Source organism: Aedes aegypti, chromosome 3 (genome assembly GCF_002204515.2).
Source record: "Aedes aegypti strain LVP_AGWG chromosome 3, AaegL5.0 Primary Assembly, whole genome shotgun sequence".
In the NCBI taxonomy this organism is placed as follows: domain Eukaryota; kingdom Metazoa; phylum Arthropoda; class Insecta; order Diptera; family Culicidae; genus Aedes; species Aedes aegypti.
The window spans coordinates 284,587,184-284,603,643 of NC_035109.1; the positions used below are offsets into that span (position 1 = coordinate 284,587,184).

The window sequence follows — 16,460 nt, forward strand, 5'->3', positions numbered from 1 at the left end:
CTCATGCTTGAGTCTTTTCTGGCTATCGCAATTTTACTCATAATGTCGAATTATACCCAATAACCTTATTTTAATATTGAGTTGACAGTTTTCTCTCTTTCGATCAAGGATATCTATCTGAATTGTAATTATCAAAATTTTGAATGTATATAATCAGTGGTGGAAAGCATCATGCCGTTTACGCAAAATGAACCAATATTAAGCAGGATTCACGCTCACACGCTCACGAACCAACAACGACCGATTTGCTCACAGCTTCTTGCATTGGAGAACCAGAACAAAACATATGTAAAAAGAGCGTGATTGCTGGATGAGCAGAGTCTGCTCACAGCCGTTCTTTTTTCTGTTCATTGCTATTTTTGAAAAAAAATTGGGTGCATTATGATTAAAATAGATAGATTACAAACTAATGTACGAACGTTGTTGTTGTAGAAATATCACAGGGAATCTGATGCGTGAGTGCATGTCAAAATAAAATGATGCGATGCCCTCTGCTGTATATGTGTTCGGGCGATCGTGAGCAAAGAAAGCAAGAACGCAATCGCACAAAAAGAACCACCGATGCGGTAGCATTTTTCTGTTGTGCATGAGACTCTGTTCACCGTTTTACAGCACTGTATATAATTGATAGAGAAGTAGATTTCGATAGACACAGTTAGTTGCAAATCTAACAAATCTCAAACCCCTTAATTATAATTAACAGTTTCCTCACTTCTTTACAAGTCTGTGTCTTTATTAAAATGGCCCCCGGGCCCCCACATTTTAGGGACCCACACAAAGTTCATTTCACCACAAAAAAATAATGAGAACGGTTTTGGAAGATAATTGAGGTTTCAATTTAAACCAATAAAACGAAACAAACTTTTCTCAATTAGATCAAGCAATGTGAGAAATTCAAGGGGGCTAGCGATGGAATCAAAATCATTCGTGTTCGGTTCTTTAAGCAACTTTAAGCTTATTTAATTTTGGGGCTGCTTGGGCACGTCAGGAGTTAATCATCAATATCAAACTCCTTTTCCCGAGCAGCCTAGATAGCCGCGTAGTGTCGGTAGCGGTTGTTTCAACTGGCTAAGAATTAACACTACGGACTGCCTGTTCCGGTGGTAAAAGTCCACCTCACAGGTGACCCCTAATTTATGGTGTAATGCGTACCGTACCTAGGAATGAATGGTTAGGGGGTTTTAAATAAAACTTAAACGCAAACGGAGACTGTGGAGTACCAGGGCGCCCTCCACAGTATTGTGCTCTTCTTGTGCTACCCGGAGCAATGGCGCAGGTGACCTTGTGTTTCTCTGAGATAATAGGCTGCTCTTCTTCAGTCTCTAGCCTGTTTTGAAATAGCTACTTGTAAGCAGTTTTGCTACCGGGTATATTCCCAGATCCTGGCGTGATATTACTGTAAATTTTATCCCGAAAGGAGGACGTGCGTCGTATGAAGAAGCGAAGAGTTTTAGACCAATCAGTCAGACCTCTTTTCTTCTGAAATGTCTGGAACGCATTATCGATCATCAACATCCGTGATGTTTATTTGGCAAACATGCCTCTTCATGTGAATCAACATGCTTACCAATCTGGAAAGCCCTCTGTGACTCTTTTACACAAAGTTGTATACGATATCGAGAAAGCATTCGCTCAGAAGCAATCCAGCTTGGGTGTTTTTTTGGATATTGAGGGTGCCTTCGATAACGTGTCTTTCGATGCCATATTGGAAGCCGCACGAAACCATGGGCTACCTACAATGATTACCAATAGGGTCCTAAAGCCCTGTCCCAGTTTTGATGCCAAACGCTTAAGTTTAGACCAAAAACACATGTTTACTCAATTTTCTAATGTTCTCCGTTGGTTTAAGCCCAAAAAACATTTTTTTAGATTTTGTCACATCCTTTGGCTTAAACTCAAATTTTGGGTGTATTTTGTTTTCCGTGTCCCTTACGAAATGTCAGATAGGAATAACCCCAGTGGTCGAACTAAAACCCCTGTGGTGTTTTTGTCGACTAAGCGAACGTCAAACATGATCAAAAGTGTCATGGTTCATTTATGGACCAAATTTTTAAATTAAAGTTTAAACATGATATAGCCATTATTTGAGCGGGAAAAATTGCTAAAGTAATTACAGTAACATGCTTTTTCGTGATATTAAATAAAAACAAGATTTCATTAAAAATTTTAGGACCCAATTGGATTCATCAAATGCTCAAAAACCGACATCTCTTCTCGACATTGCGTCAAGCAGCGATTCGAAAATTGAGTGTTTGCGGATGCCCCCAAGGGGGAGTCTTGTCACCACTTTTGTGGAATCTCGTAGCAGATACGCTATTGAGGCAACTCAATAATAGCGGTTTTCCAACATATGGATTTGCCGACGACTATCTAGCTCTGATAGTTGGTATGTGCATAAGCACCCTATCCGACCTGATGCAAAGTGCTCTTCAGGTAGTCGAGAGTTGGTGTCGCCAATATGGCCTTTCGGTTAACCCGAATAAAACATCTATTGTTCTTTTTACGGAAAGACGAAACCGCGATGGAATTCGACCTTTACGTCTTTTTGGCACTGAGATTAACGTGACTGATCAAGTAAAGTATGTCGGAGTCATTCTAGATTCCAAACTTTCATGGACACCTCACATTGATTTCAGAGTCAAAAAAGCTTGCATGGCCATCGGTCAATGCCGGCGAACCATTGGTAAAACTTGGGGCCTCAAACCCAAGTATATCAAATGGATTTACACAACAGTTGTTCGACCAATATTGGCATATGGATGTCTCGTGTGGTGGCAAAAGGGCGAAGTGAGAACAATCCAATCAAAATTGGGCCATCTCCAAAGGATGTGCTTGACGGCGATGACTGGTGCGTTCTCTACAACTCCCACAGCAGCGCTCGAGGCCCTTTTCGACGTTGCGCCACTACACATATATCTTAAACAAGAAGCACTTTCTCGCTCTTACCGTTTATGGGTACTGGATCTACTGGAGAAAAATCCAGTGAATCGTAGATCTACACACACTTCGTTGTTTCCACTTTTGATGAATTGGGACAAAATTGTCCTTGCTCCAAGTGATCTCACAATTGCTTGTCACTTTCCTTATAGGATATTTACCATACAATTCCCTTCACGGGAAGAGTGGACGTCAGGGCTATTTGGATAGAAGGATATCAAACAATATAGTATGTTACACTGATGGTCCCCTTCTTGAAGGTAGAGCTGGTGCTGGTGTATATTCTCGTGAGCTAAGGCTGAATCAGTTTTATTCCCTTGGTAGAAACTGCACCGTTTTTCAGGCGGAAATATTTGCTCTTATGTGTGGAGAGCAATCAGCACTTCAACAGCGCGTAATGGGTAAAGTCATATACTTCTGTTCAGATAGTCAGACTGCTATAAAAGCTCTTGTTTCGGCCAACTCAAGGTCGAAGCTTGTTATCGCATGTCGAACTCAAATTGAGGAACTGAATTCAGTCAACTCTGTAAACCTTGTATGGGTACCTGGCCATTCTTCCATCGCTGGAAATTAATTGGCTAATGAGCTAGCTCGCGTTGGAGCATCGCATGACTTCATTGGCCCTGAGGCGGCTATTCCCATTTCGAAGTGCTGGGTGAAGCTTCAGATCAATTCTTGGGCGGCTACTCAGCACAAGCAATACTGGAATATTTTGGAGTCGTGTCGTCGAACAAAATTGAGCCACCTCCAAGGGTGGCGAAGTATTTAACAAATCTGTCAGAGCAGAATTGCAGTCTCTTGGTTGTTAGGCCACTGCCGACTCAACTATCTCATGGAAAATATTCAGCGTGTTGACTCATTTTTGTGTGGTAATTGTGATTCCGATTATGGAACTTCGTATCACCTGATATGTAACTGTCCAGTTTTTGCGCAAATGCGATTCCAATTATTTGGTAAACACTTATTAAATGAAACAGAATTCAAAAGCCTGAATCTTCAGGACATTCTGTTATTCTTAACCCGCTGTGGTAATGAGCTATAGGCTCTCTTTACGCTCATGCGTTTTGCCGTTGCCCTTTTTAGGGCGCTGTTCGAACCCATTGTGGTATGGAGCTACATGCTCTCATTTTGCTTATGCGATATTCCCTCTTTAAGGGACTCCTATTTCCTCCCATCTTTCCCTTCCCTTTCCTCTCCCATCGGGTAGATGATGAAATAGGCTCAAATATAGCGATGGCACAAATCTCCCAACTGGTGGGGAACGTGCCTTTGAAGCCGGCCTTCTGATACCTGATACCTGATACAAGGCTGTGTCTTTATTTAAATGGCCCCCGGGCCCCCACATTTTAGGGACCCACACAAATTTCATTTCACCACAAAAAAATAATGTGAACGCTTTTGAAAGATAATTGAGGTTTCAATTTAAACTAATAAAACGAAACAAACTTTTCAAAATTAAATCAAGCGATGTGAGAAATTCAAAGGGGCTAGCGACGGAATCAAAATCATTCGTGTTCGGTTCTTTAAGCAACTTTAAGCTTATGTAATTTTCAAACAAATTCAAATGGTTCGTCACTACAAGAGTTGACGTAAACCTCTCTATTTCATATGATATTCATATATACATGCATTTACTTTTTCCTTATTACTAACAATAACCTTTGAATAGCTCAACATTATGAATGTCGACGTACTTATTTAACCCATCTACTAGCAGCATCGTTTTTTATCGACCAAAAGTATTTAAATTGCCATAACATTCTTTATTTTCAGATATTTTTGTTTCAGTTTTCACAACATCTAAAAAAAAGAAATTTTTGGCGTACTTGTGATAGAATGGTGTAAAAATATCAAGTAACAAAAAAAAAACACATTCAAATTTGAATATTTTTTGTGGTAAAATAATTAAGCTACCGGTAGATGGGTTAATCTTTTACCAATATCTATCTCACACTGATGCGTTTCCTTAAAAGTACTTGTTTAAGTGACCATATTATAGCCAATTACGGAAACTATATGTGATTTGAAATGTGGGATTTTTTGAAATTATCGGACAGGTTATGACTGGAGGTTTTCCGATTTGAATGAAATTTTTACCAGTGGTAGGTAAAAATTTCCTGCATTTACAGCCTCGGCTAGCCTTAGATAAATGCTGTAAAAATCATAGTTCTGCAAGTTTTTGTGTAAACTACTATAACAAAATTTGGAAAAAGCAAGTAAATTACAAATAGCACTTTATGTATGAATAAACATGTTTTTTGCTAGACAACTACTGTTGTTTAATGTTAGCATTGTTTTCAATTAAAGACTGTTAGCCTTAATCAGTGCTGGGAATGGTAATAGTAGAAGGCTTGAATTGCGCGATAATCACGTGGCTCTTCCCTGTAGAGTAGATCAAAAACGTGAATCTTATCAAGTACCCTATGTTTGGTGCATACATTTTCTAAATCAGTAGTGTCATTGAAGGCTGTAAATGCGGGAAATGCAGCAGGAAATAGAACATTTTTCTACAGTAGTTTTGGGTTGCCCTTAGCAACGGGTTTGCTATTTTCAAGGCTTTTGGCCTACAGCAGCAATTCGCGTGAATTTTACTGGCTTCGTTGATTGTGATTTGCTTTGCTTGGCTACTGTAGAGTGAATTTCAAGATTTTTCCAACCCTTTAGCCTTAATTCTAAAGGTTTCAGATAAAGGACACACAAAAACCCTCAACAGGCCAATGAAGAGTGCTCTGTTTGACGAATAACTTCTTCTAACTGGAGAAGGAACGATGATTTACTGCGTTACACTTACAATGCGTGTTACAAGCGTGCGGTTGGTCAGCGATTGTTGAGTTCTATCGCTTTAAGGCTCAAGAATCCATCATTCAATCATCAGCAATCATCAAAACTGAAAAACCGGTTTTTTCGTTCAAATTTAAAGCGATCCTTATGAAAATCTATCATCGCATTACAGATAGCAAGTGGAATGCAATGATAGATTTCATAAACATTGGTTAGGTTTTGAAAACTGGTTTAGAAAATTTGTGAAACGATGATGGTTATTTTCCTCTTAACGATAAAAGATACAATTTTGGCGTCTATGGATGAAAGTTAAAAAATGAATTGATGAAACAAAAAACATTTCTTTGAAAATTTTTCATGAAACAGACGATAGTTCCAGCTATTCCCAACAAACAATTTTGTTGAATAAGAGTTGAACAAATCACTCTCAAGCATACTTCAGATCAATAAACTCTTATTCTGCTACTAATGTTACCTGGGTTTTTCCGTCAATTTTCTCCATGGTAAAAAAAATCCGGAGAATATTTTTCTTTTTTTTTTACAGATCGCAGCGGAAATTTCCTTTCGATTGCACTAAAAAACCCTACAACAAATTCTACGATGCAGAATAAACTACGGCCACAGCATCATTACCGAATTCCTTTGGGCACTTTCTGAAACTAGATACATGAGTGTATACCAGTATACTTACAAAACATAATTGAAATCCGTTAAATATTTGCTGAGCGGTGGGAGTTTTAGTTTCTTTTCTTTCACTCGATAATATACGGGTTCAGTGGACGTTGAACTAACATTCCTTCCCTCCCTCAGCGTTTGTAAGGACGTGGCCAGGTGTAGTAAGTGACGTTTACCCAAAACGTTTTTTTTTGCGACACTACATAAAAATGTCTCAAACCCGATAGAGTCGATCAGCCACTCACGATTTGTACAGTCGTTATACTATGCTATACTATTGTTGAGTGATTTGAATACCGCAATAGCAGCATGGCACAATTGATTCACTTCACTTTAAACTGTTTAAATCCAAGACATCAAACATGCGCAATCAAGAAACAAAATACCTGCGCCGCGTCAACTATGCTAGTTGTGCGCATGTCAAGAAAACCAGATCAACGTGACAGCAGTCCCAGAAGCTTTTGCCGTGAGTTTATCTCGATTCTATCTGCTCAATTGAATTATCTAATAAAAGTGTAGTAAAACATGGAGGGATTTGAGGAAAACTATCAAATTCTTGAATCCGAACAGTTGGGAAGGTAAGGTTTTCGTTATTTTCGCGATACTCATTGAATGATCGGTAATCTAAGTCGACGCGATTATAAAATAGCCCTAAACGGAATCAATTTCAATCTTATTTTATAGGTTTGTTGTTGCGAAACGCGATTTGACCCGGGGAGAGCAGATTCTACTGGAGGAACCATATGTGACCGGTCCATACTGGGATGCCGACGTCAGTTGTTTGAACTGTTTTAGAGATTCTTGCTCTACCTGCCGGTAATGTATAAACTAGGGCAGAAGCACTGATTTTGGACAGCCAAAGAGAAAGTATTTAAGAAAAAAATATATGAAAAGCCCTGTAGAGTAAAGTTAGCGAAAGCGGTGCTTCTACCCTTTAGTTCTTCAGGTGTGACGAACGGTGCTAACAATTTTCTTACTCTCCAGGCAGTGCGGCGTTGCGCCCCTATGTTACGATTGCAAGATTCACGACGAAGCTGAGTGCAGCTTTTATCGTGAGTCCAGTTTGGATAGGCATTTTCTTTACAACCATTTCAACGTGGTTATGCCGGTACGTTGTTTGATGCTCTACAGAAGCAATCGTGAACGTTACGATGAGGTAATGACTATGGAATCTCGTCTGGAAGAACGTCGAGGAACGGAGATTTGGGACATCCACGAGAAATTTGTGGTGAAACCTCTGATGGAAAGTGGTATCTTTGCTGAGAAATTCGAAGGATTGGAAGTTACTGGTGAACTGATCCAACGCATCTGTGGAATACTGGATGCCAATACGTTCGAAATTCGTGGAAATGTGGACAGTCGTGAATCGCAGATGGGCAACTTGGCTCGTGGTCTTTATCCGAAGACAGCACTAATGATGCACAGCTGTATGCCAAACACGTTGCTTTCGGTTGATGGATACTCGAACGTGAGGGTGTTCACGTCCGCTCCTGTGAAGATGGGAGAAATATTAAATATAAGCTATACAAGGAGCTTGTTTGTAAGACTTTGGGTTATCGTGAAAGGAGCAGGTTTCATGACTTTACTTTCAATAACAGGGAACATACGACAGGCAAACCCATCTACGGAAAGGCAAATATTTCATTTGCTCTTGCAGACGATGCAAAGATCCAACAGAGCTGGGAACGCATTTGAGCTCGATCAGATGTTCGGAATGTGATGATGGACTCTGTTCGTTCTATCCAGACGAGTAAGCTTAAAATTTATTATTTTGAAATGATGTTATACATATATGTATGCTTTTGTAGGCCAAGATGGGAGTGCAACAAGTGCCACAAGTTACTCAAAAGGGAGTACGTCAACGAAATATTGTGTGCAGCCCGTGATGACATTATGGCATGTCGTAAGTGTTGCACGAATAACACTAGAATTTGCTTCGCTGAGTTCAACTCTGTTTTCAGTATTTTCGTAACACGAGTAACATATGTTTTCTATTCAAAAATTTTCATGGAAATTTAACTTGTTTTGTTCTACAACAATTGATCACATCTGCTTAGGCAGCGTCCATTTATTACGTAACGCTAAAATTGGAACTTTTTGACCCCCTCTCCCCACCGTAATGCTTTTTTGTATGAAAAATTTCAAATTTTTGTATGAGACGTAACGCTTTAACCTTCCCTCCCCCCTCCCCCTAGAGCGTTACGTAATTTGTGGATGCCGCCTTATCGAACCGCATGTTAACAGCTGGAGCATCAACTTGATTGGCCACCCGTGGTTGCTACTCCAGTATCGCCAGATCATCTACACTTACACAAAGAACCAAGCAGATGACTGCTTGACTAACAGACACCTTCAGTGTATAAGTGCTGGTGATCTTCTATTATTAGGTAACAATGGCGGCTGCCACGTCAGAATGCTGACAAATGAGGGAGGGGGACGAATTGATGTTGCACATATTGTGGTTATCACGCCCAATGACATGGGTGTCCTAGTGTATATGTGGTTGTGAACCTTAGAGGAAAACAATATGCACTCTGTCTCTAAAAACTACTTTGAGACTTTTCCCTCAGGGGACTTGTGAGCGGCTTTACTAACTTCTCCCTCACCTTGCGAACCTTCTAACTTCACGCCAAAAGTTTCTTTCGACCCACAAAAACCTTTACCCCAAGACCTTAAACTCGTTCAACCCGATCGTAACCTAAATGGAGTTTAGAAGTCTGAAAGGCCAACCTACCAGAAAACGAAAAGCAAAACGTATATAAAAGGGTGAATTCTCTGAATTGCCCAAAACGGAAAAATCAATTGTCTTTCAGAACTTCAACTACTCTTTATTAACGGAAACTCATTCGGGTTGGACCTATTTACTGACGGGTAATAAGGGAAACTATCATGCACATGAAAAAGGTTTCCACGTACCTGCGCAGGATTCTCGGTGACTCGATGACGTTAGACGTATCCGGCGGTTGCCGGCGAAGCACGGTCGTCGCTTTTGTTCGCTCCTCGGAGAAATGGCGGGAGTGTAGCTTGTCCGCTGACGCTGTTGTGATGGCGGCAGCGACGAAGGGTCTGAGCTCGGGGAGTATGGCCGAATTAACGTTGCGGAGGAGGTGGAGGCTGGACGGAAGGCTTCCGATTTGGTCTTCTACGAGAGCCGCAACGACGGATTGTCGTGCTTCCCGGGTCGAGGCCAACGTACCGTCGCACGGCTTTGCCTTGGGGGCTCTGACCGCACGCGATGAAATGAAACCCCTCACCTTCAGATTCGGTCCGATCCGGCGTACGATAGTTGGCTACGTACAGGGATCGCGCTCTCGGACTCCGTTCACCGGGGTTGTAGCGTAAGGTGAACTTACGACGGTTTTTGGCGACCGTCGGAGTATTTCGTTCGAAGGTTGACCCTCCGTTTAGCTACCTTATAGGCGGGCCATAGTGGATCCCCAGCTCGACGACGATGATGGCGCTGGAGACGCCACGGGTAAACCCCAAAACTCCACTTGTCAAAACTCTCAACCAGCTCGTAATACAAAAAGCGCCTAAGCGCTGGAAAGTCCAACGCGAATGGCTTAAATTGATATCTTGTCAAAACACAAATTTAAAATCTAAAAATTACCTTTTTGTTCGAATAATCTCAAGCACGAATAGAAGATTCACGGGACCACGGTCAAAACGACCGGAAACACGTACAATTTACTACAAATACACTAAAGACACAAAGAACCGTTTTAAACACTTCACTAGAAAATTCACCTTTTTACACAAAACTACCTTCGGTACGTTAACGAAGGGCACAGAAAAATCTAATAACTCGAAACTTAAAAACCGCGATAACTTCTATACTCCAGCCTTGTCAAGGCTAAGTAGCCCGTCATTCGTTTTGGCAACGATAATGACTTTTCAGCTTGCATTTCAAAGTGATAAAACTTGATAGTTTAAATTGACTTGAAAAAGTATCACTGTACGCGCTAATATGCATAAAGTATGCTGATACTTTTTCAGCTGTGTCAGTGCAAAACCAACTGATTTAGCAACAATCATCAACTACGTGTACAAATTTTAATGACGGCCTACTTCGCCTTAAGAACGAAATGAACGAGCTTAAGTCATTTTTCGTTAAAGAAACCTACATTAAACAATCCCCTTTTTGTCAACGAATCTTTCGAATGGCGATCTTAGCGCTTCTATAGGTTCATCAAGATGGTGTAAATGAGTTACAGTGATACCTCCATGAGTCGATGTTCCATGCTGTTCTATGACTCGATATTTCCATGAGTCGATGGTCCCTTCAATATCGACTCATGGAGGTTTCAATGTACATATATTCAGGAGCCATTGCTGTGCTCACTACGTCTTTTTATGGCATACATTTAGCCTAGACACAAAACAAATACATAGAGCAGTGGCGCAACCAAGGGGGGGTTTTGGGGGTCAAAGCCCCCCCCCCCCCAGAGCCGAAAAATTGTATAAGGCTTACCAAGTATGTTTTTGAAATTCAACACTACACATCATACTACTACAGAGAAGTAACTTAGTTTGATTCGTATTAACTCTGGAAATGTCAGTGGCTGTCACAATTATATTATTCTAAGTTGTGTTGTTTTTAATTATTTAACTCTTCAGGTGATTTGATAACAACAAAATTATATGCGAATTATTAAGAAAACAAGCTGATAATTAACAAAATCGTCTAGCACTCTTTGAAAATTAATTGAAGGCGTTGTGTCTAAAGTTTGCCAAACCTCCAGATATATTGGAACCTTTTTCATTGATGCGGCATCCGAAATATCAAAATTTTTATAGTTTCTTAGTATTTTGCTAAATTTGGCGACCTTTACGAATTCTTTGATTTTTAGAGATTACGGAAAAGAAAAATTTGCGAATGCTTTAGCAGTATTTAGCTGCCGGTGGAAGCATTCTGGTTCCATTATAAATTTAGACACTTTTTAGATTTTGTAAGTGTGGATCAGAAATATTATTTTTTAGTGAAGCGTGAAAAAAAAAATATTACTCGGATATGTCCCCTAGAAATATAGATGCATTAGCGTCTTACTACAATATTAAATCATTCGGATTACAACACAGTCATCAAAAAACAAAGTATATTTGTTTTGAAAATTTTAAGGTATTATATTGCGACATAAAAACTTCACAATAAAAGCAGAATTTATTTTTGACCATTTTTGACTCAATTCTGTATGAAGTTACAACTAGTTTTCTACCGGCGGTTGAGTTTTGCAATGTTTCGACCTACTGCAACAATAGTATCAATGATTTCTATTACAAATTGCGATGCTAAAAGATTATTTTCGAAGTCATTCTCATTGTTGAAAAACTCGAAAACATATTTAACCATCCAGTCGTCGCGCGGTTTGCCGCCGTCAGAACCACCACACTGCTGTTGTGAGCGAAAAACGAGCTTTTTCACCAGTGTTGTACAAAACACAACAGCACGACGACTAAAGTGATAAGAAACACACTAATTTATTGTAATCTTATTTCGTTTACTATGCAAAACATAAAACATTTAAATTATTCAATTCAATGTTGTTTATCGTAAAAATATCTTCACAAAATGTTTTTTAAAATTTGCAAAACCCCCCCTAGAACCAAATCCTGGTTGCGCTACTGACATAGAGTTTCTATTTCACGTTCCAATGAGGCAAAGTCAAAATGAAAATTCAAAACTAAATCCAAGATACTTTTCGTCGATATTTACAGATAGTTATTTTATTTCACAAATTTTATTTAACGATTTCAAACTATAATTTTACTAAAAAAGAGAAAAACGTTTTTCTGTTACTTCAATTTAAACTAAAATTTAAAATATTATCTTAAAATCAACGAATTCAAAGCAAAATTATTTTGCTTAAAAAAAAAACGACCCAATGTTACAGTGTATCATTTACTTACTTCCATGGATTAACTTTCAATTGTTTTTTTGTTTTGTTTTAAAGTGTTCCTCTATGAAATCCCCATCAAACACTATCACTGTTTTCGACAGTTTTTCGTAACGGTTTATTGTGCGTGGACTGCTGAGTTTGAAAGATATTATCTTGCATCAAATGAACCAAAGATATTGATGAAAGGTAGATCATAGAGCTCTAAAATAATCTCTCATTATTCGATCCGTATCTTTCTCAGAAGATTGAAAGATGAGATAAAATGCAATGCCTAAATTACACTAAGCTCTATAATGGCCTACTGTAGACCGTGGAGTCCGGCTGCATCTGAAGCTATCAGTACACTATAGCAATTTTTTTGCTTGGATTAGCAAAAAGCCAAACACATGATTGATATCGTAAAGATTTTGTTAGTGTTGAAATCGATGTTTGTCTGTTGGTGTATGCCTGGCCAAATATTTGCACATTTGACAAAGCGTGTACTGATAGCTTACGCCGGTTCATGCGCAAGAATGGCAGAGAGGTTTGCTTTTTGGTTGGCCGACTGTCTATGTACCAGGCGTAAGGAAAGGCGTGCTATAATGATGGAAGAATTGAAGCGTAGGTTTCTTGTCCTTCTCTGGTTCTAGCGATGGCTATGAACGAATAGTTTGAGTGTGATAGATCAAGAGTGGAAGATAGAAGCAAGTGAAAGATACAACTACAAAGTACGAGGAAAGGAACGGGCCTGGGATTGAACCCATGACCTTCTGCTTATGAAGCAGAGGCTGTAGCTATTAGACCACGAATCCCTTCTTATCAAAATTCATGCTAACAAAGTTAAATAAACTGGATCGTTTGTAACCTCTAAATTGTCATATCACTTAGGCGGCGTCCATTTACTACGTAACGCTAAAATTGGAAATTTTTGACCCCCTCCCCCCCCTCCGTAACGCTTTTTGTATGAAAAATTTTAAATTTTTGTATGAGCCGTAACGCTTGAGCCTACTCCCCCCCTCCCCCTTGAGCGTTACATAATTTGTGGATGCCGCCTTAAGCAATCGCCTTCTGTTATTTTCCCTAATAAGCTATTCCATCCCAATACTCCAACAAGTTAAGGTGATAATAAAACGAAGCCATACTTTGAATTTTCAAGTGCACAAAACTGGAGAATCTGACAACATTTCGCGTTGAGTATCAATCAAAATGCTTGCTTGCTGGTGGTGACCAATGGGATACATATTCAACGTGGAGCGCTGTTTGGTTATCAAGTCTTGTGCTCTTGAAAATTTGAGGTGTGACTTCGTTCCATAATCACCTCAAGAGGTATTTTTCAATAAAACTAGTTTTTCATACCGTTAAGTGTTCGTGTCTTTACTACAAACGAGCCAAGATCCTCGATATGTTATGGACACCACGAAAAAGGATCTCGCTCAAGGAATCCCGCAATTTCGCGGAAATATTGGAGAAAACGAGAATTGGAGCTATCATGAGAAGGCATTTCCTGGAGTTCGATGGATTGGACGAAAACGGCTGGCTCGACTTTGGTGGTGTCGCAGCTTTTCTTAACGTTATTTGATACCTATGACCCACTTGTAACGGCTTTGGAGAATTTGGCTGAGAAAGTGCTAACGCTGGATTTTGTCAAGCAACGCAGCAAAAGACGATTCAAACGGTCTGATCGCCAAGAAGAATCCGAAGAGGTGAAACCGGCAGCATTTACTGGCCGTGGTCACAACCAGAAAAAACAGCAAAAGATCAACGGAAAGTGCCACAGATTGCCGTCTACAGAGCAGAAGTGAAGCAAATTCAGTTGTGAAGAATGCGGCGAGTTTTATGGCGGATGTGGACCCATGTAGACGCAAGGGAGCCAGAAGGATCCGGATGCAGTAATCACTTGGTAAGTGAAAGCGCCGTATTTGCGAACCTGCGCAATTTGGGTAATCCGGTAGAAATTAAAGTTGCAAGGGAGGCCAAGCAATGATATCCAAGACGATCGGAGAAATCAACGCTGTTAGCAACCGAGGTGGTGATTTAAAAGGAATAGAGAATGCACCCAAAGTTCAGCATCTGCAATGCATGTATTTAAGGTGAGCAATGTAGAGAACCTTTTCGTGGAACCAGAATCCGAGCAACTCGCCACACCTTAAGAGAATTTATTCGGATGTATGTGGGCCTATCTACCCTGCAGCACGGGAAGGGCACGCTTGCTGTAGCCTTAGGTGCAGGATGCTTAATGCAAGCGCACGGGCGTACATTGTGAGACCTTTTTTGTTGCGCCTCATTTTTCTTGAGATGAGTATCACTGCGCTCCGTTGCATGTGCACAATAATTGAAGTGATTACAAAAGTTTTCAACGAGGATCGAAATTGTAACGCTTGGATCGCGAATCTTCGACCATATCGTGTAGGCCATCTAGACACCTGCATAATGAGGCGAAAATATTTGTAGAGGCTCTTCGTTACTAAGTAGTTGTTTCACAATTTGGAAACCGATGGCGAGCCGTGGCGCCGAGCAGCACATGAGGCGAATCTCCCCGAGAGTACATCATCTGGCGCGCGCTTTTAGAATTTTCGTGAGCCTCCGGCTAGCGCAACACACTAGAATTCCGATGAGCTGAGAGACGGTTTGCTAGGAAGCTCGTCAGTACATTTAAGTGCTCCTGAGAAATATGTTACTCTAGTAAGAAGGATATGAAAGCTTGGGTATTTAAACGTTTTTTTATGTTGAATATGCATACTTGTTAAAACACAGACTCGATTCCATCAAATAGTAGGGATATTAGAAGTATTGCCCCCAGATCTATATAATATATTCTAAGCGAAAGTTTCGATAATAAGACCTTATTGAATATTGTGGAACAAAACGTTAAATTTCCACGAAAATATAAAAAAAAATATGAATAAAAAACCATTTTTATTAAAAATTAAAATAAGTGTTACGTCTAAAATCTATTGAATCCATTGCAAATGACCAGAGGGGTCATCCAAAAATGACGTCCATCATTTGGGGAGGGGGGGGGGTTCTATAAAAGTGTGACAGTGCATGTGTAAGGTATTGCAAAAAGCGCGACAGAGGAGGGGGGGCTAGAAATCCTGAAAAACGATGGACGCCATATTCGAATCTTCCCCAGAGTGCGTGAACCAGTATGGCCTAATGTAATCAGCCATGCGCCTCCATGACTTTTTCATTGAAACTGATAAAATCCAACCTCAATTTACACTATCTCTCCCACAGCGCTAGAGGTTCGTGATCTCGAAAGAGTGATCAGCAAGCACTCCAAAATCCTGAATCCTCACCACTCCCTCGTCCTGGAGGCCAAACAAACGCTGATGGGTGAGCTCAAGGCAATCTGCATGTCAACGGATCCGACAGCCGTACCCAAACCGGTTCTGAGACGAAAGTTTGAACTTTGTGAAGAGATCCTACCGATTCTTCGCACACTTGAACCTGGATTGTCGCGGCTAGTTGGAATCGCTATGTACGAATACCATGCTGCGCTGGTTGAGCTCTCTCGGCGAAATTTTGATACGACAGAAATCAAATCACATGAATTGCTGGTAGGATTTTTGAACCTTATAGATAGGGTTAAAAACTAGTGATATTTATTTCGGTTCTTCTCAGGATAACCTCATCAAAGCGGAAGGGGAGCTGAAGCTGGCAATTAACATGCTTCTGTTCGAGCACAACAGTACACCGGAAGGGCAACTTGTCAAACGGGCAATGCGTGAACTGAAGGAACTGCGTGCGGAAATTTCAGTCGTTCGAGCAATGATCGAGGATGAAAACCTAGAATCGCAAAACCGAAATCAGCGCAACAGCAATGCCAGCAATAATAACTATAAAATTAAGTTTGGTAAGCGTCGGTAAGTATCGTTGCGTACAAGCAAATACACATTTGTTTAATAAAATAAAATACTTGAAAATTTGAAATAAAATAAAATTGTTGATCTCTCTGGGTTCAAAAACCAGCTCACTCATTGCACAATCAATCACCCATAACAGTGATCTATACTATCTATTTGTAAGTACTACAGCTTTATCAGCTCACTCTACATACGAAGAAGGAATTTAAGGAATTTTCTCAAATCTTCTAGTAGGTTTGTTCTGAGACTTACTTTTTATTTTGTCATGATTTTTTTTATTTGATTTTCATCGATTCACGATCGTTTTTTTTTTTCTTTTCCATTT

The 16,460-nt window shown here is 40.1% G+C and overlaps 1 protein-coding gene across 1 annotated transcript; it reads left to right on the forward strand.

The window, feature by feature from the left end:
• The first annotated feature begins 6,814 nt into the window (after positions 1-6,814).
• Positions 6,815-16,195, forward strand: LOC5572356 (protein msta). Its single transcript, XM_001660265.2, has 7 exons — positions 6,815-6,971; positions 7,078-7,209; positions 7,378-7,933; positions 7,992-8,143; positions 8,202-8,296; positions 15,507-15,829; positions 15,894-16,195. The coding sequence occupies exons 1-7, from the start codon at positions 6,919-6,921 to the stop codon at positions 16,137-16,139; spliced, it is 1,557 nt and encodes a 518-aa protein (XP_001660315.1). The 5' UTR covers positions 6,815-6,918; the 3' UTR covers positions 16,140-16,195.
• Positions 16,196-16,460: the final 265 nt, after the last annotated feature.

Bases quoted from the DNA above. Each gene is read 5' to 3' on its own strand.
- LOC5572356 (XM_001660265.2), top strand. From the start codon at position 6,919: ATGGAGGGATTTGAGGAAAACTATCAAATTCTTGAATCCGAACAGTTG. The intron at 7,934-7,991 runs GTAAGACTTTGG...TTTCAATAACAG, and splicing joins GCTATACAAGGAGCTTGTTT to GGAACATACGACAGGCAAAC. The intron at 8,144-8,201 runs GTAAGCTTAAAA...ATGCTTTTGTAG, and splicing joins TGTTCGTTCTATCCAGACGA to GCCAAGATGGGAGTGCAACA.